Source organism: Salmo trutta, chromosome 8 (genome assembly GCF_901001165.1).
Source record: "Salmo trutta chromosome 8, fSalTru1.1, whole genome shotgun sequence".
NCBI classification, from domain to species: Eukaryota; Metazoa; Chordata; class Actinopteri; order Salmoniformes; family Salmonidae; genus Salmo; species Salmo trutta.
In genome coordinates, this window is record NC_042964.1 from 19,803,018 (window position 1) to 19,822,772 (window position 19,755).

General features: G+C 43.9%; 1 protein-coding gene across 1 annotated transcript in view; it reads left to right on the forward strand.

The window, feature by feature from the left end:
• Positions 1 to 2,084: 2,084 nt before the first annotated feature.
• Positions 2,085 to 19,755, forward strand: part of svep1 (sushi, von Willebrand factor type A, EGF and pentraxin domain containing 1) — a 137,385-nt gene continuing 119,714 nt past the window's right edge. The window contains exon 1 of the mRNA XM_029760326.1: positions 2,085 to 3,185. Within this exon, the coding sequence (XP_029616186.1) occupies positions 2,643 to 3,185 (543 nt within the window). The 5' untranslated portion in view covers positions 2,085 to 2,642. The remainder of the gene's footprint in view (positions 3,186 to 19,755) is intronic.

A 19,755-nucleotide genomic window follows, 5' to 3' on the forward strand; every position in this document is an offset into this window, starting at 1 on the left:
GCGTTTTACTTTGTGTGTGTTTTACTTTGTTTCCACAAAGCAACTGTGAGTATGTGTTTCTGCACACACGCTATGTGCTATGTGTGTGTGTCTCTGTATTTCAGCCTGGGCCTGTTATAATCCAGATCCTCTTTAGTGATTTCACACTGGATTTTCTCTCAGACCACCAACTCTGTGAGGATCTTTACACAACCCTCCAGTTCCCTTCCCCCTCTCCCTACACCCTCTTTACACCCATCCTAACCCCCCCCCCCCCCCCCCCCCCCCCCCCCCCCCCCCCCGACACAGTCCCATGGGACACCAGAGTCTGTGGAAGGGTATGTGTGTGTTGCCAAAGCAGGAAGTTGCAGCTGTTCTGACCAGTATGTTTGTCTACATTCTGACTTTCTGTGTCTCTCTGCTGACTCAATTCAATTCAAGGGGCTTCATTGGCATGGGAAACATATGTTTACATTGCCAAAACAAGTGAAATAAACTATAAAAAAATTCAAGCATTTAATAAAACAACATAAACAAAAACGATTCGAAATGAACGGTTAACACTCCCTTTCTCTGGGAAAATGATGTCTGCCACTCTGATGAGCTCCCAAAACTTTTGGAAGACGCACACATGTCCTGCACCTGATCCAAGTGGGATTCATTGGACGTTCTCCTTTATTGTCTGACTGAGCTTCTCTCTGTTCCTGCTCTGTCCCGGCCACTGAACTGAAGTGAAGCCATCTTACTTATCTGGTGAGTGTGCCTGCGTCTGAAATGGCACCCTATTCCCTTTATAGTGCACTACTTTTGACCAGTGCCCATAGGTAATAAGGTGTCATTTGGGATACACCTTATGACATTGCCTTCTATTCTCGCTTGTCAGACTAGAAGTTTCCAGTGCTGTTAAGACCAATGGGTTTATATGGGCTCCCTCTCCCATCTTGGCTAATGATAGGGCCTCTCTCTCTCTCCTTTTCTCTCTCTCTTTCTTTCTCTGTCTCTCTCTCTGTCTGTCTCTCTCCCCCCTCTCTCTGTGTCTGTGTCTCTCTCTCTCTGTGTCTGTCACTCCCCCCTCTCTCTATGTCTGTCCCTCTCCCCCCTCTCTCTGTATCGGTGTCTGTGTCTCTCTCTCTCTGTGTCTGTCACTCCCCCCTCTCTCTACGTCTGTCTGTCCCCCCCTCTCTCTGTGTCTGTCTCTCTCTCTCTGTGTCTCTGTCACTGTGTTTGTCCTCTCTTTCTCTTTCTCTTTCTCTCCGGTGGGAAAGTTTTGCCTCTGTCACTCCTCTGTTCTACCTTCTAACACAGAACTTCTAAAGTCATTTATTCTCTATGGCCATTCCAGTTCCACGAGATCCAATTTTCCTCCTGATATTATTTGTCCCTGACAAAGACCCTTCTTGAGAAGGGAGGAGAGGGAGAGGAGGAAGTGATAGCTACAACGGGCATGAGGATCTGATGAAGCACCAATTCTAGAGTACACCGTATCTCTGATCTGATGCCCTCATCTATCTCTTCTTATATCTCTCTAACTGATCCACTCTTTATCTTTATCTAGTAAACATTGTCTATGTACATTTTTACCTCTCCCCTCTCTCTCCCTCCCTCCCTCCTTCTCTCTGTCACTCCCTCTCTTTCTCTCTCTCTCTCTTTCAGTATTTCTAATTCAGATGGTTCTGCTGATGTCTGCTGTGCACGATGGTGTGACTGTGTCTGTGTTTGTGTGTGTGAGAGAGAGAGAGTGTGAGTGGCGTCCTCCTGCCAGACATATGGACCTGATCACAGCCGCCTGGTGCTGATGTTTTCTTTGGGAATGTTGACATGCTGACAGGCAAGACGCTCCACTGACATAAAAATCCTAGTTAGAGAGAGAGAGAGAGGAGAGAGGAGAGAGAAAATTAGAGACTGAGAGAGAAGAGAGAGAGAGGAGAGAGTGACATAGAGAGAGGGGAGAGAGAAAGAAAGAGAGAGAGAAAGAGGGAGAGAGGGAGAGCGAGAGTGAGAGCAGAGAAGAAGAGGAGGAGGAGAAGAAAATAAAACATTTACTTCACGGCTGTGACTGCCCCTTTTCCCTCTGCCTCTCTCCCCTTCTCTCTCCGTGTCTTTCTCCCTCTTGCGCTGAACTTTTTTCATTATTTTTTAAAATGATTTTGGGAGAGGGGGGGGAGAGAGCCATTTGAAACCTGATTGGGTGCTGGAGCATCACACAGGAGCCTGAGGGCAAGAAACTGAGAGAGAGAGAGACAGAGAGAGAGAGAGAAGGGATCAGCTGTAGCCTTCTCCTAGCGGGACAGACAGACACTTCACTGTAACTGCTCAGCCACACGCCCTCTCCAGTCAGCTCCCTCCCTCGCTAATAGAAAGACCAGATCAGGACTCCAACAGAGAAGAGGAGAGACAGACAGACAGACAGGGCCACAGGACAACTATTTCATCATCATCACTGGTGCTATTCTCTTTTTGGAAGTGCTTTTGGAGAAATTCTTGTGGAAAAAGTCTGCTTTGCCTGGCGTCCATGTTGCAGTGTGGCTGGAGACAAATGGGAACGTAGGAAAACACCACCATCATCAAATACTTGTCATCGTCACTATTGGACATCCTGTTTCAAAGTGTTTTATAAGAACACTTTTCTCTGCTGACACCTGGAGCTGACAGGACAGGACAGTATGTCTACTGTAAGGAACCCAGTGTCTATGTGGACCTCTATCTTGCTTCTGTGGAGCTTCCTGGTTAGTAGGACTTCATCCTGGCCGGCTTCGGAGCAACAGCTCCACCATCTCAGCTCCCTCCGCTACGGCTCAGGACCCCCAGCCTCTCTGGCCCTCAACCTCACCCTCTCTGAGAGCGCAGAGTCCAAGGTGGAGCGCCTGGGCCAAGCCTTCAAGAAGAACGTGCGCACGCTCCGGGAGAAGAGCGCACGTCTGGACCTGGTGTTCCTGGTGGATGAGTCTTCCAGCGTGGGGGCCAACAACTTCCTGAGCGAGCTGCGCTTCGTACGGAAGCTCCTCTCGGACTTCCCCGTGGCCCCGGAGGACACGAGGGTTGCCCTGGTTACGTTCTCATCCAAGACTCACGTGGTGACCCGGGTGGATCACGTCAAGGCGCCGAAATCACACCAGCACAAATGTTCTCTGTTTAACCAGGAGATCCCTGCTATCACCTACAGAGGAGGAGGGACCTATACCAAAGGAGCCTTCCAACGGGCTGCGGTGAGTGACGATGCGTGTCAGTGTGTGTAACCTGGATTCTTTGTGATTGTGTGTGTGTGTGTGTGTGTGTGTGTGTCTGTGTGTCTATACCAGATTATATTTTTTGCATGTATGTGGGTTGTGGGTGTGTATACATCTCAGATTGAACATCACTGATTGAAGTGGATTTAACAGGTGACATCAAGAAGGGATCATAGCTTTCACCTGGATTCACCTGGTTATGGTTTCCCTATGTTATGGAAAGAGCAGGTGTTTCTAATGTTTTGTTCATTCAGTGTATATTATAGTGAGCTATGTCAAGAATCCAGTATATGCAGCGCATTCGGAAAGTATCCAGACCCCTGGACTTTTTCCACATTTTGTTACGTTACAGCCTTATTCTAAAATTGATTAAATCGTTTTTTCCCTCATCAATCTACACACAATACCCAATAATGAGAAAGCAGAAACAGGTTTTTATAATTTTTTGCAAATTAATTAAAATAAAAACGGAAATATCACATCTACATAAGTAGTAAGACCCTTTACTCAGTACTTTTATAAGCACCTTTAGCAGCGATTACAGCCTCGAGTCTTCTTGGGTATGACACTACAAGCTTAGCACACCTGTATTTGGGTAGTTTCTCCCATTCTTCTCCGCAGATCCTCTCCAGCTCTGTCAGGTTGGATGGGGAGCGTAGCTGCACAGCTATTTTTAGGTCTCTCCAGAGACGTTCGATCGGGTTCAAGTCCCGGCTCTGGCTGGGCCACTCAAGGACATTCAGAGAGTTGATCCTGACTAGTGTCCCTGCCTCTGAAAAACATCCCCACAGCATGATGCTACCACCACCATGCTTCACCGTAGGGATGGTGCCAGGTTTCCTCCAGACGTGACACATGGCATTCAGGCCAAGGAGTTCAATCTTGGTTTCATCAGACCAGCGAACCTTCTTTCTCATGGTCAGAGTCCTTTAGGTGACTTTTGGCAAACTCCAAGAGGGCTGTCATGTGCCTTTTACTGAGGAGTGGCTTCCGTCTGGCCATTCTACCATAAATGCCTGATTGGTGGAGTGCTGCAGAGATGGTTGTCCTTCTGGAAGGTTCTCCCATCTCCACAGAGGAACACTGGAGCACTGTTAGAGTGACCATCGGGTTCTTGGTCACCTCCCTGACCAAGACCCTTCTCCCCCAATTGCTCAGTTTGGCCAGGCGGCCAGCTCCAGGAATAGTCTTGGTGGTACCAAACTTCTTCCATTTCATAATAATGGAGGCCACTGTGTTCTTGGGGACCTTCAATGCTGCAAAAATGTTTTTTTTTCCTGTCTCGGAGCTCTACAGACAATTCCTTTGACCTCATAGTTTGGTTTTTGCTCTGACATGCACTGTCAACTGTGGGACCTTATATAGACAGGTGTGTGCCTTTCCAAATAATGTCCAATCAATTGAATTTACCACAGGTGGATCCAATCAAGTTGTAGAAACATCTCAAGAATGATCAATGGTAACAGGATGCACCTGAGCTCAATTTCGAGTCTCATTGCAAAGGTCTGAATACTTACGTAAATAAGGTAATACATTAGCAAATGTTTTTGCTTTGTCATTATAGTATTGTGTGTAGATTGATGAGGAACATGTTTTTATGTAATCCATTTTAGAATAACGTAACACATTGAGGAAAAAGTGAAGGGGTCTGAATACTTTCCTAATGCACTGTACATATAAAGTGGGTAAAATACTATGTAGTGTACAAACAAATGTACAATCTTCATTTGAGTCAATTTGCTACAGCAGGAAAATAATCCTGCAGCAACAGGAAATGTGAATAATTATGTGATTATAATTAATGGACATTTCTTATGTAGGGGTTGCTACATTTTTAGTATTGGTAAATCTAGTCAGAAATGTTAAAATGGAAAATATAAACTTTAGAAGCCTTTTTAAACCTCGAATACACTACATTTTTGCAATTCCTGCCGTGCAGAAAAATGATCAGCATCAAAAGATCCTACATCTATTGTGTAGCTGCCTCCTAGGTGCAGGGGGGGGTGGTTCGGGTGGCTGGGGTCCTTGATGATCTTCTTGGACATCCTGTGACACCAGGTGCTGTAGATGTCTTGGAGGGCAGGCAGTGTGCTCCCGATATTGCATTGGGCTGATCGCACCACCCTCTAGAGAGCTCTGCGGTTGATACAGCCCGACAGGATGCTCTCAATGGTGCACCTGCAGTTTGTGAGAGTCTTAGGGGCCCAAGCCGAATTTCTTCAGCCTCTTTAGCTGTTGCACTTTGTTCACTACGCTATCTGTAGGAAGGGACCATTTCAGGTCATCAGTGAACTTGAAGCTTTTGACCCTCTCAACTGCTTCTCTGTGGATGGGGGCGTGCTCTCTCTGCTATCTCCTGGAGTCCACGATCAGCTCCGTTTTGTTGAAGTTGATGGAGAGGATATTTTCCTGGCATCGTTCCGCCAAGGCACTCGCCTCCTCCCTGTAGGCTGTCTCGTCGTTGTTGGTAATCAGACCTACCCCTGTTGTGTTGTCTGCAAACTTGATGATTGAGTTGGAGATGTGCATGGCCACGCAGTCATGGGTGAAGAGAGAGTACAGGAGTGGGCTGAGCACACACCCTGTGGGGCCCCCGCGTTGAGGATCAAAGTGGCGGAGATGTTGTTCCCTACCTTCACCAGTTGGGGTCGGCCAGTCCGGAAGTACAGGACCCAGTTGCACAGGCAGAGGTTCAGACCCAGCGCCCTGAGCTAAGTGATGATCTTGGAGGGCACTATGGTGTTGAAGGCTGAGCTGTGGTCAATGAACAACATTATTACATAGCTATTCCTCTTGTCCAGGTGGGATAGAGCAATGTGTCATCTGTGGATCTTTTGGGGCGGTATGCAAACTGTGGTGGGTCTAGGATGTCAGGTAAGATGGAAGTGATATGGTCCTTATCTAGCCTCTCAAAGCACTTCATTATTACAGAAGTGAGTGCTACGGGACGATAGTCATTTAGATCAGTTACCTTCACTTTCTTGGGCACAGGAACGATGGTGGACATCTTAACACGGTCAAATGTCTTACTCACGTCGGCCATGGAGATCGGGAACATACAGTCCTCATGAGCAGTGGGGGCCCACATCGGCGGGTCTGTGTTGTTTTCCTTGAAGCGGGCGAAGATGGTGTTTAACTTGTCCAGAAGCGAAGCGTCGTGGTTGACATTCCCTTTATAATCCGTAATTGTTTGGAGTCCCTGCCACATGTGTCTCATGTCTGAGCCATAGAATTGCGACTCCACTTTGTCTCTGTACTGACGTTTTGTCACTTTGATTGCCTTACGGAGGTCATAGTTGGTCTGTTTGTAGATGTCCATGGTCCCAGTCACCTTGCCGTGGTTAAATGCAGTGGTTTGCACATTTGGAATTGGGAGACAGAGTGTCTCAGAGTGGGTATTATTCTTGTCAATTATAACACTGCAAATTAGTAGGATGGTGTAGCTGTTGCTCCAAATCCGGCCAGGATGAAGTCCCACTAACTCGGAAGCTCCACAGAAGCAAGATATAGGTCCACATAGACACTGGGTTCCTTACAGTTGTTGGGGTAGGTTCCTTGTTCCTTGTCAATCATTGGCTTATTGGTGAAATCAGCAATCATGCAATATATTCTTTAAGTAAATCAATCATCGATCAAACCTTTATTAATGCAATTGCAGACAGAAGTTGACAACGGAAACACAGCACACATGTTTCAGAGTAAGTTCTGCAAAATAAAAAAGGTCAAAGTTGCTTTAATATGCTTGCAGTCAACCCCTAGTGATGTAACTACCTACGTCAACACCTTCTACTCATGAGACCAAGTCCATGCATATACAGTTATACAAACTTGCAGCAGAAAACAATAGTTCAGTGTTTTCTAAGGGCTCAGCAGTAATTTTCCATTCCCGTCTGGCTTATAGTGGTGTGTCTGACTTCTCTCTTGTCTATTTACTCCCCTGCAGGGGTCTGTGTCTATGTATCTCTTTTAGCCTTGAGGCGCTTTCTCACAGACACCCTGTTTTGACTGCAGTAGCTCACTCATCTCTCAGACCATTTCTTATAAGAGGCAGAGACTAGAAAAGAACTGTGGAACAGTATTAAACCTTATAATGCATATATTGCTAATCTGTTGTCCAGGACCCTATAAATGTAGTGGGGGAGGGTCTTATAGCCCTTCCCCTTCTATTAATACAACATAAGCATAATCAATTATTATAATACATCAATCATTTGGTGCAGCCCTTATCATGACCCCAAGGTGACCCCCATCACAGTAGACATACTGTCCTGTCCTGTCAGCTCCAGGTGTCAGCAGAGGAAAGAGTTCTTATAAAATACATTACAGTAAGTGAGTGTGTGTATGCGCGCGTGTGCATGTATGCGCCCATTCGAGTACCAATGTAAATACCTTTTCCATACTGAAGCCCGGGCCCTCATGACCAAAAGGTTTTGAACCGTGCCACTGTCTGTGTAACGGTACTGATGTGCATTTACATGTACATTGTAGTCATTTAGCAGACACTCTTATCCAGAGTGACTTACAGTAGTGTTCATACTTTTGCATACGAGGGTGAGATGAAAAGATTGGTCAAGCAGGCAGGCAGCAGATGTGCGGGGTGTTTTTTTTCTCCATAGGTGGTATACATGCCATAGGTTTTGAACTATCAATGACTAATAGCCGTAACAAGGCATGTAAAGGTGAGATAGACAGAGATCTCAGCAGATGTCTACAGATGTCTACAGGACCAGATTGCACCTTACTAATTCACATTGACGTTTACAGTCTGTCTGAGTATGACTAACCCTTGTCTGAGAGAGGAGGACTGTGTCCCAAATGGCAACCTATTCCCTACATAGTGCACTACTTTTGACCAGAGCCCTATAGGGAATAGGGAGCACTATATAGAGCATAGGGAGCCATTTAGGATGCACTTGAGATGTTGGAAAATAGACCTTCTATGATATATCATCTTTTATCTCTGCTGCTCTTTTATACTGCTACTTCAGCAAGTCCTACTGTCATTGCCAAGACAGCACACACAGATTTGGGACTAGGGTAAATTTAGCTGATCCCTCTTGTTGGAAAAAGTACAGTTGAATAATGTTTTCCATTATTTCTTTCAATTTTTAACACCTTATAGCATTGTTAAATATGCTCTTGCTAACAGTAATCTGCAAGGGCATCAGGTTGTCACGCTATACAGTTAGCCTAGCAAAGCGTTTGGTAAGGCCTGCATGGTGTGTGTGTGTGTGTGTGTGTGTGTGTGTGTGTGTGTGTGTGTGTGTGTGTGTGTGTGTGTGTGTGTGTGTGTGTGTGTGTGTGTGTGTGTGTGTGTGTAATTGATAATAGATGTAATAACAAAGCCATATTTAATTCCATTGGCCGGTCTGGCTGTTTCTAAGTACTGCAGAAAGCAGGGATCCATTACTGAGAGAGAGAGAAGGCTTTTCCTGGTCCAGTGTAGAGAACGACAGGGCTGTTCTTCAGGATATTTCTCTACATTTTAAGATGACTGTCCAGAGGGATGAGATAGAGGGATGATAGTGAGGGATGAGAGATGGATTTTTTCTGGTAGATTTTTCTGTCAAGGCCGACAGGGCTCTTCATTTTACATTTACATTTTATCAGGCTCTCTCAACTGTGCAGAGGGCTGAGAGAGGGATGAGTCGGATAGATATAGAGGGAGTGTGGATGTGCGTATGGAGATGAGCGATTATTATTGACATCATCTCATCTCAATTATGATGGTTCAAGATTCACTATATTTTCAAGTCAGTTTAGTTTATAATAAGTTTAGCTGTTTTCCATTCCGTGTGTGTGTGTGTGTGTGTGTGTGTGTGTGTGTGTGTGTCAGTGGCGGTCGGTGCCGTTTAAGATGAGGGAGTCTCTACTTTTATCTAATGTAAAAAAAACTCTACACACAGCCTACATCGTTGTCACCATAATACTAATTTTCCCAGTCGGAGCTCAGTTGTCTTGAATGCACTGAAGTCGGAAGTTGGAGATTTCCGAGTTCCCAGTACTAAATTCTGAGTTGTTTTTAACACGGCAATAATCCCAACCTATACTAGCAATACAAACTAACTGTCAAAGCTAGCCAACATGCATGAATCTGCAGGTAGCTAAAGCTAACCAACTAGGTTCAATGTTAGCTAGCTAGAGATACAAATAATATTACTACACAGATCATACAAGTAACGTTAGCTAGCGAGCCAGCCAGCTAAAGTTAGCTAGCAAGCTAACAGTACACTTTAACTTGCAATGAAAACAACTGTGGCAGATGGCAGGGAGAGGTGAGGGGAGATATCTTGCAGCCCGCTGGCTCCACCCCCAAGCCTTATATGGACTTCCTGCCCCAACGAGGCAAGGCTGTCGTTCGTTAAGCCAGGGAATGCTTGGGGATAAAGGAGGAAGCAGCCTGCACAAAGGGGCAGAGTAGGAGAGAGCCAAGTGTGTTATGAAGAGTGGGAGAAGAGAGAGCAATATCTGTGAGATTACCCGTTGTGACCTGGACTGTCAGACCACCGCTCTTGTGTACTGGACCGGATTGGCTGAGGACCTGAGTGTGAGGACTACCCCTGGAAAACAGAACGGACAACGAGAACGGCTTGTGGACAGTGAGGTGATTGGTGAATTCCCCCCTCTTCCCCAGTGTACCAAAATCCCTAATAAACTCCCCATTTGCATTCTATTTGTGCTACTGGTGCATGTTTTGTTATTGAACTTGGTGATGTGGAAACCCCACACCCTTGAGCCTGCTACACAACTTTCTGACAAAATTAGAAACTTATAATATCTGAAAATGTAGCTAGCTAGATTCCCTCTCTGTCATTGGTGCCATGGCTGCCCTTAGCTTGAAGATGTAATCCGGTGACAGGTGTTATATACAACAGCCTTCTGTGTTCTCTTTTCAAAGCCCTCTTCATATTTGCAATCAAACGCCAGAATTTCTCCATCTCCTTGGCTATCATACTCTGCTTCCACTAGGCATTCCACTGATTTCAAAACTCAGTCAACTTCTTCCGTGACAAAAACACTGATCGCTGTTTCAGAAGACTCTATAATGCCTGGTTCAATGAATGTTTTTACTTAAATCAGGGATTTCCTCATTGTCTGATTCATTTTCAGAGTCAGAGAGAGTCACCATGGAACGATCATCCTCCAGAAAGTGGAGAGCAGTAGCAACACTTTTGCAGTTCTTAATGATATTTTCAAAAAAGCTGCAGTAGGAAGGATTACCTACACATACAGAACAGCTCATGTTATAGATTGGTCTGCTACATGGCAGACCAATCTGAACTAATCTCTCAAGCAAGTTTATTATTAAGGCACATGAAAGAAGGCCTTTCTGCCAAAAAATGTATTTTGATAAAAAATGCATGTTTACGTTCAAATACCTCTCCTGTGAAGTAGTAATGTACGACATACGCCTTGTTTCCTTAAATGAGTCACATTTTAACTTCATAGTCTACTAGCTACTAGAACTAACACGTTAGTAAACCTGCCACAATCATGCGGTACAGTGTACAGTCAGCAGCAAGCAGTTTAGCAGTTTCACCGGAGTGCCCTGGTGACAATATAATAATAAACCAAAAGCTTACCTTGACTTGGATGAGTTCCAGTGTTGGATAAACATAGCCAGCTGCCTAACCTACCCTCATCCACGTCACATCCTATTGAATGCGAAATGAGGCAGAGCTCAGTTTGTTGTTTTGATAGTCTACTGAAAAATGTCTTAGTAGCAAGCTACCTTTTGAGTTTGGATCCTACGATGCGGTTGGCATCAGTTCCTGGGACTGCGACGATCTGTCCAGTGATCCTGCTGACCAAGGCTGGGTCTGAGGAGCTGTTTGGCGTAGCGACTAGCCTAGCTGCTAGCTAGCTGTCTATCAAGCTAGCAGGGTTTTTGTGAGGAACGCAGCCTGCAATGCGGTTAGCCATTGTGGCTGGGACCGCGGATTGCCCAGGGCTTGTGGCTGTCTAGATCCCTGCTGTTTATTGTTTTCAATCTTCCCTGTGACCTGCCCTGTCTGGAACTGCGAGGAGTAACAGCGTGACCTATGTTGCTATCATGACAAACACCAAAGCCACTGAGAGAAACGTTGAGGACAGTGGTGTCTATCACAGGCGAAGGATATTTTAAACAAAAAAAAAAGTTTGACAAGCAGTTGTTAGAACAACAACAAAAATAACTTCAAGTGTTTCGTCCAAATACTGGTAGAGTCAACTAATAAAAGAATGGACAACCTGACCAGAGATGTCCAGGACCTGAAGAACAGTTTGCAGTTCTCCCAGGCTCAGCTCAATGAGTTTAAACAGGAGAACGGCAAGATGACAGCAATCTGTAAGTCATTGAGAGAGGACATCAGTTCTATATCTGAATCCATGATAACAATGACAGATAAATCAGATTATCTCGAAGTGTAATCAAGGCGGAACAACATGGCTATGAACGGAATTGCAGAATCTCCACATGAAACCTGGACGGTGTCTGAGGACAAAGTGAGGGAAATGTTCTCGGAGAAACTGAAGATGGACCATAGGAAGATTGAGGTGGGGCACGTCCACAGAACTGGAAAACCCACCACCGGAACAGGTGACAGGCCAAGGCCAATTAGTGGTCAAGTTCCTGAGGTTCAAGGACAAGGTAGCTGTTCTGGAAAGAGCCAAAACTTGAGAGGAATGTATATCTTCCTCAACAAGGACTATCCGGAAGCTGTAAGCCAGAAGAGGAAAGAACCTGCAGCCTTGAAAGCTACAAGAGCATGTGGGGACATTGCTTACATCTGCTACATCTGATATGACAGGCTCATTGTCCACCCTCCCTCCTAAAAGACTGGAAGGGATGAGGGATCCAAGCCTATGGCTTTGTAGTTTCAACCCCGCTGCACACACACACTTACACACACCAACTGATTAATGGTCTGGTGAATGTAGATTTTTTTTTCTTGCATTGTTTACTCTTTTCCATATTATGTCTATCTCTGATAAGCTACCCAGGAAAGGGCTGAAAATAGCCCATATTAGTATATGTAGCCTTAGAAATAAGGTTCATGAAATCAATAACTTGCTAACATCAGATACCATTCATACAGTATATTAGCTATTTCTGAGATTCACTTAGATAATTAATTTGATGATACAGCAGTAGCAATACAAGGATATAACATCTATAGAAGAGACAGAAATGCTTATGGGGGAGGTGTTGCTGTATACGTTCAGAGCCATATCTTTGTAATGCTTAGAGAAAATCTTATGTCGTGTTATTGAAGTGTTGTGGTTGCAGGTTCACTTGGCACATCCAAAGCCTTTTCTTTTGGGGTGTTGCTATAGGCCTCCAAGTACTAACAGTCAGTATCTAAATAATATGTGTGAAATGCTTGATAGTGTTTGTGACGTAAACAGAGGTCTACTTTTTTGGGGACCTGAATATTAACTGGTTTTCATCAAGCTGTCTGCTCAAGAGGAAGCTTCTCACTTTAACCAGTGCCTGTAATCTGGTTCAGGTTAATAACCAGCCTACCAGGGTGTTTACAAACACTACAGGAACAAGATCATCCAAATGTATTGATCACATTTTTACTAATACTGTAGAACTTTCTTCTGAAGCTGTATCCGTACCCATTGGATGCAGTGATTACAATATAGTCGCTATATCCAGGAAGCCAAAGTTCTGAAAGCTGGGCCTAAAATAGTGTATAAGAGATCATACAAAATATTTTGCTGTGACTCTTATGTGGATGATGTTAAAAATATTTGTTGGTCTGATGTGATTAATAAGGAGCATCCAGATGCTGCACTTGATGAATTTATGAAATTGAATGTAACGTCCTGACTATTGTAAGATGTTATTTTCTATGGTAGAGTAGGTCAGGGCGTGACAGGGGGTGTTTTGTGTTTTTCTATGTTTTGTATATCTATGTTTAGGTTCTAGTTTTTCTATTTCTATGTTTTGGGGGGGGGGGGGGTGATCTCCAATTAGAGGCAGCTGGTCCTCGTTGTCTCTAATTGGAGATCATACTTAAGTATGGGTATTTTCCACCTGTGTTTGTGGGCAGTTGTCTTCTGTTTAGTCTATGTACCTGACAGAACTGTGTGCTTTCGGTTTTTCTGTTTGTTATTTTTCCTTTAGTGTTTTGAGTTATAATAAACATTCATCATGAGCAATCAACACGCTGCGCTTTGGTCCCCTCTCTACGACAGCCGTTACATTGTTCTTCAATGATAAACACGCACCTGTTAAGAAACTGACTGTTACAGCTGCTAAGGCTCCATGGATTGATGAGGAATTGAAAAACTGTATGGTTGAAAGAGATGGGGCAAAAGGAGTGGATAATAAGTTTGGCTGCACATCTGACTGGCTGACTTACTGCAAATTGAGAAATGATGTGAATAAAGTCAACAAAAAGAAGAAACTCTATTATGAAGCCAAGATCAATGATATAAAGAATGATGGAATAAAACTTTGGAGTACTTTAAATGAAATTATGGGCAGAAAGACAAATTTAACTCCGTCTTTCATCAAATCAGATGGCTTATTCATCACAAAACCATTTGATGTTGCCAATTATTTTAATGATAACTTCATTGGCAAAGTGGGCAAACTTAGGCAGGAAATGCCAACAACGAACAGTGAGCCATTGTACTCATGCATAAAAAAACAAATAATGAAAGAAAAGCATTGCAAGTTAGAATTTTGTTAAGAAGTTAGTGTTGGAGAGGTGGAAAAATTGTTGTTATTGATCAATAATGACAAACCTCCTATCATTGACAACTTAGAAGGAAAGCTACTGAGGATGGTAGCTGACTCTATAGCCACTCCTATCTGTCATATCTTTAATCTGATCCTAGAAGAAAGTCTTTGTCCTCAGGCCTGGAGGGAAATCAAGAGTGATAAAGCGTCCTTTACTGATTCTAACAGCAGACTTATCAGCTTGCTGCCAGCTCTTACCAAATGGTTGGAAAAAATGGTATTTGACCAAATACAATGCTATTTCTCTGTAAACAAATTAACAACAGACTTACAGAGAATGGCACTCAACATGTACTGCACTGACACAAATGTTTGATGATTGGTTGAAAGAAATTGATAATAAGAAGATTGTGGGAGCTGTACTGTATTGTGGGAGCTGCCTTTGGCATTATTGATCATAACCTGTTATTGAGAAAACGTATGTGTTATATGTGTTTCATATGTGGTTCAACCTTCGTATGTGTTTCAACCTCTACCATATTGTGGATTCAGAGCTATCTACTGTATCTAATTGAACTGAGAGGGTTTTCTTTAATGGAAGCTTCTCTATTGTCAAACATGTAAAGTGCGTTGTATGGCAGGGCTCCTCTCTAGGCCCTCTACTATTTTCTATTTTTACCAATGACCTGCCACTGGAATTAAACAAAACATAATCACGTGTGTCTATGTATGCTGATGATTCAACTATATACGCATCAGCAACCACAGCTAATGAAGTCACTGAAACCCTTACCAAAGAGTTGCAGTCTGTTTTGGAATGGGTGGCCAGAAACAAACTGGTCCTCAACATCTATTAAACTAAGAGCATTGTATTTGGTACGAATCATTCCCTAAATTCTAGACCTGAATCTGGTAATGAATGGTGTGGCTGTTGAACAAGTTGAGGAGACTCAATTACTTGGTGTTACTTTAGATTGTAAACTGTCATGGTCAAAACATATAGATTCAAGGGTTGCGAAGATGGGGAGAGGTCTGGCCGTAATAAAGAGATGCTCTGCTTTTTTGACACCACACTCCTCAAAGCAAGTTCTGCAGGCTCTAGTTTTGCCTTATCTTGATTATTGTCCAGTCGTGTGGTCGAGTGCTGCAAGGAAAGACCTGGTTAAGCTGTAGCTGGCCCAGAACAGAGCAGCACGTCTTGCTCTTCATTGTTCTCAGAGGGCTAGTACAAATACTATGTATGCCAGTCTCTCTTGGCTAAGAGTTGAGGAGAGACTGACTGCATCACCTCTTATTTTTATAAGAAACATTAATGTGTTGAAAATTCCAAATTGTTTGCATAGTCAACTTACACACAGCTCTGACATGCACACTTACCTCACCAGACATGTCACTGGGGGTCTTTTCACAATCCCAAATTCAGAATAAAAATCTAGAAAACAATTATTGCATGGAACTCCCATCTCATATTGCTCAAATGAACAGCAAACCTGGTTTCAAAAAACAGATAAAGCAACACCTCACAGCACAACGCCTCTCCCCTATTTGACCTAGAGAGCTTGTGTGTATGTATTGATATGTAGGCTACGTGTGCCATTTTTTTAAACCTTTATTTAACTAGACAGTTAAGAACAAATTGTTATTTACAATGACGGCCTACACCGGCCAAACCCGGACAGCGCTGGGCCAATTGTGCGCCGCCCTGTGGGACTCCCAATCACGGCCGGATGTGACACAGCCTGGATTTTTAAATCGATGTAGTTCTGTCCTTGAGCTGTTCTTGTCTATTAATGTTCTATATTATGTCATGTTTCATGTTTTGTGTGGACCCCAGGATGAGTAGCTGCTGCTTTCGCAACAGCTAATGGGGATCCTAACAAAATACCTATACTAAATACCTAACATAGCATCCCTCTCTGCTCGAGCCGGGTGTTTTGAATAGGCTAAACTAGCTAGCTGCATTCGCTATCTAAATGAAAGTGAAAGAAAATACAATGAAATATATCTCTTTCTTTCCCCTCTCTCTCTCTCTCTCTCTTGCGTCTCCTTTATTTTTGAAGAAACAAATTTGTCTTTCTCTCTCTTTGAGTCAACTACTCACAATATGTTATGCACTTTCAGCACTAGACTCATTCTCTGATCCTTTGAGTGGGTGGATAACATGCCACAGGCGTCGTAGTGAACAGACCAAGGCGCAGCGTGTTGAGTGCTCATCTTTTATTTTGAATGAACGCACTTCACAATGAAAAAACAAACGACAGCCAAACAGTTCTGTCAGGTATACTCACACACTAAACAGAAAGCAACCACCGACAAAACCCAAAGGAAAACAGGCTGCCTAAGTATGGCTTCCAATCAGAGACAACGAAAGACACCTGCCTCTGATTGGAAACCATACTCGGCCAAACATGGAAAACGAAGCATAGAAAATGAAAACAAGAACAAAATCCCCTAGAACCCAAAAAACCCAAAACACCCAAAATAACCCCCTGCCACGCCCTGACCATACTACTATGGCAAATGACCCATTTTACTGGTCAGGAGGTGACACCAGTTCATGCTGCAAGAGTTCTGATAGGTTGGAGGACGTCCTCTGGAAGTTGTCATAATTACTGTGTAAGTCTATGGAAGGGGGTGAGAACAACAAGCTCATAGGTTTTGCATTGAAGTCAATGTATCCAGAGGAGGGCGGAAACTAGCTGTCCTCCGGCTACACCATGGTGCTACTCTACAATGCTGTTGAAGCTTCTGTAGAACTTCATTGCAAAACACTGTGTTTTAATCAATTATTTGGTGACGTGAATATATTTACGGTCATTTTATTTTAAAAGCATAACCTTTTAATGTTTCACTATAAAAACATTTTTTTATATCACTGAGGAGGTGGTCCTCCCCTTCCTCTTCTGAGGAGCCTCCACTGGTGTGCGTGTGTGTGTAGCATGTAGGAATGTGTCGATCAGTCAGTTTATAAGTCATTTTCATAACACACAGAGAGAACAGAAAGTAGGTTCCACAAAGGCAGCTACAATAACAGTAGACTCTGGCTCTAAAACGACCATGCTTTCCTTTCCTCTCCTTAGTTTTTCTGTCTTTGACTTCATCATCCAATGGCCTCAGGGTTTGCCATGTATTGGAACCCGGTTTGCCATGTTGGCAGATGATATCTGTCCTCCTGCTATTACTCTGTCACGGCCAAAACACTGCGCCAAACAGACAGGGGCTGGCAACCTACTGTTAGTCTGCTCTAATGCTGTGCATAATAAGAGGAGTAGATTTCAAAAAAGATATAATAAAAATTGCAGAGAGAAGAAAAAGAGAGGAGATGGAGAGAGAGAGAAGGAGAGAGAGATAGAGAAGAGAGAGGAGAGAGAATTTTGTGGATAGTCCCTCCACTTTTCTTCTCCTAATGTTTTTACCTGACTGTTTTCTTCTTGCTTTGCATGAGCTACTCACATCTGCAGGAGAAAATCAGGTCAAAAAAACAATTCTGACTAATTTAGCCACTGTCTTAAAACCTCTTAAGGATCCGTCCCTTTTGTTTCTATTTTCGCCTAAAATGACATACCCAAATCTTTCTGCCTGTAACTCAGGCCCTGAAGCAAGGATATGCATGTTCTTGGTACCATGTGAAAGGAAACACTTTGAAGTTTGTGGAAATGTAAAAGGAATGTAGGAGAATATAACACAATAGATCTGGTAAAAGATAATACAAAGAAAAAAACAACCGTTTTTTTGTATTTTTTGTACAGTCATCTTTGAAATGCAAGAGAAAGGCCATAATGTATTATTCCAGCCCAGCTGCAATTTAGATTTTGGCCACTAGATGGCAGCGGTGTATGTGCAATGTTTTAGACTGATCCAATGAACCATTGCATTTCTGTTCAAAATGTTGTATCAAGACTGCCATTGGGACCATTCAGGCCCCAAGTGTCCCTCCAAAAAATATATATGTGAAGGTGTTAATGTGTGTGTCTGTGTGTGTGTCCAGCGACTGAAGACTATGTGTGTTAGAGAACCTTTGAAGTATCTCAGCACCTCTCCAGTCCTTAATTTAGTCTTTGCGAAAGTCTCTGTCTCTCTCTCTCTCGGTTATGTGCAAAATCCCCGGAAGAACCCATCATTTATCACATGTTTTTAAAACCAATATCACATATTTTTACTGAACGTGGTTCATAAACTCTGCTAGAGGGCTCGACAGCACTGGGTAGTCAACTCTCTGGAATGCTAATCTCCCATTGGGAGAATGAAGGGGGGGACATTGACAGAAAGAGGTCACTATTACATTTTAGCATCTGTTTTCATACTTTCAAACCTGGCGTTGCAAGTGCCATGCTCTACGAAATGAGCCCCAACTGAGCCACACGGTTATATTAGGAGAGTTGCCCCTATGCTACCCATATACACACACATTAAGAAAGGCTAAAGACAAGCGTCCACATATAATGTGCTCCTGTCTCCTCTACAAGTCATGGCTAGCGTTGGGAGAATGTCATACACCTGCCGTTCGTCCTTAATTTGAATCCTTTTGCCGTCGTCATTTGCTCACTCTTGCAGATTCATTCAAAGACAGTTTTCCCATAAGCTCGCCATGAGTTTCAGTTCAGTCTGGTCCAGCCTTTTGCTCGCCTGGCACGCACAGGAGCCGACCCTGTTCGTCAATTTAGCTGAGAAGCCATTCACTCTTCCCTTTCTGTATATTCAGTCCAGCTGTCTTCTTCCCCTTCTTTGCATGATATACAGTAGCAACCCTCTCCTATTGGATCAGATGGGTGTTGTACCGTGTGGAGGCCAGGTGATTCGCTGTAGCCCTTAAAGGACCGGCTCATCTAAAAAAAAAAAAGCTGCCTGTTTTACACACATATGGTTTCCTCAACATTTATGTCCTGGCTCAGGGCGTCGCTGGAAACTTCTCTGGCTGTCGAAACTGAGATTGACAGGATAGACTCAACAGTAGTGTGTGTGTGTGTGTGTGTCTGTGAGTTAGTGTCTGTCCAGGACAGAAGATCATCGAGGGCATCCATTAGTCTCTGCCACGTAGTCTGATGGTATGAGTAGGCCCTGGAGTTTTTCCTGACCGCATACCCTGTGAGTGACCACGGAAAGACGATAATAAATGGACAGTTTCATGCCTTCATGCCACATTTCACCAATCAGGTAACCCCCCCCCCTTCTTCAGTCTCTCACACACTGAACATCCAGAGATATTCTCTGACCTCCAAGAAACAGTGATGAATAACAGGGTCAGTTGTTGAGAGAGAGAGAGAGAGAGAGAGAGAGGTACAGACAGAGAGAGAGGTACAGACAGAGAGAGACAGAGAGAGAAGTATAGACAGACAGAGAACGATCGAGGTATAGACAGAGAGAGAGAGAAAGAAAGAGAGAGAGAGAGGTACAGACAGAGAGAGAGGTACAGACAGACAGACAGAGAGAAGAGAGAGAGAGAGAGAGAGGTACAGACAGCGAGAGAGAGGTACAGACAGACGGAGAGAGCGAGGGACAGACAGACAGACAGACAGACAGACAGACAGACAGACAGACAGACAGACAGACAGACAGACAGACAGACAGACAGACAGACAGACAGACAGACAGACAGACAGACAGACAGACAGACAGACAGACAGACACAGAGGTACAGACAGATAGAGAGAGACAGAGGTACAGACAGACAGAGAGAGAGAGAGAGAGAGAGAGAGGTACAGACAGAGAGAGAGGTACAGACAGACACAGAGAGAGAGAGAGGTACAGGCAGAGAGAGAGAGAGAGAGGTACAGACAGAGAGAGAGAGGTACAGACAGATAGAGAGAGAGAGAGAGAGGTACAGACAGAGAGAGAGAGAGAGAGAGAGAGAGAGAGGTACAGACAAAGAGAGAG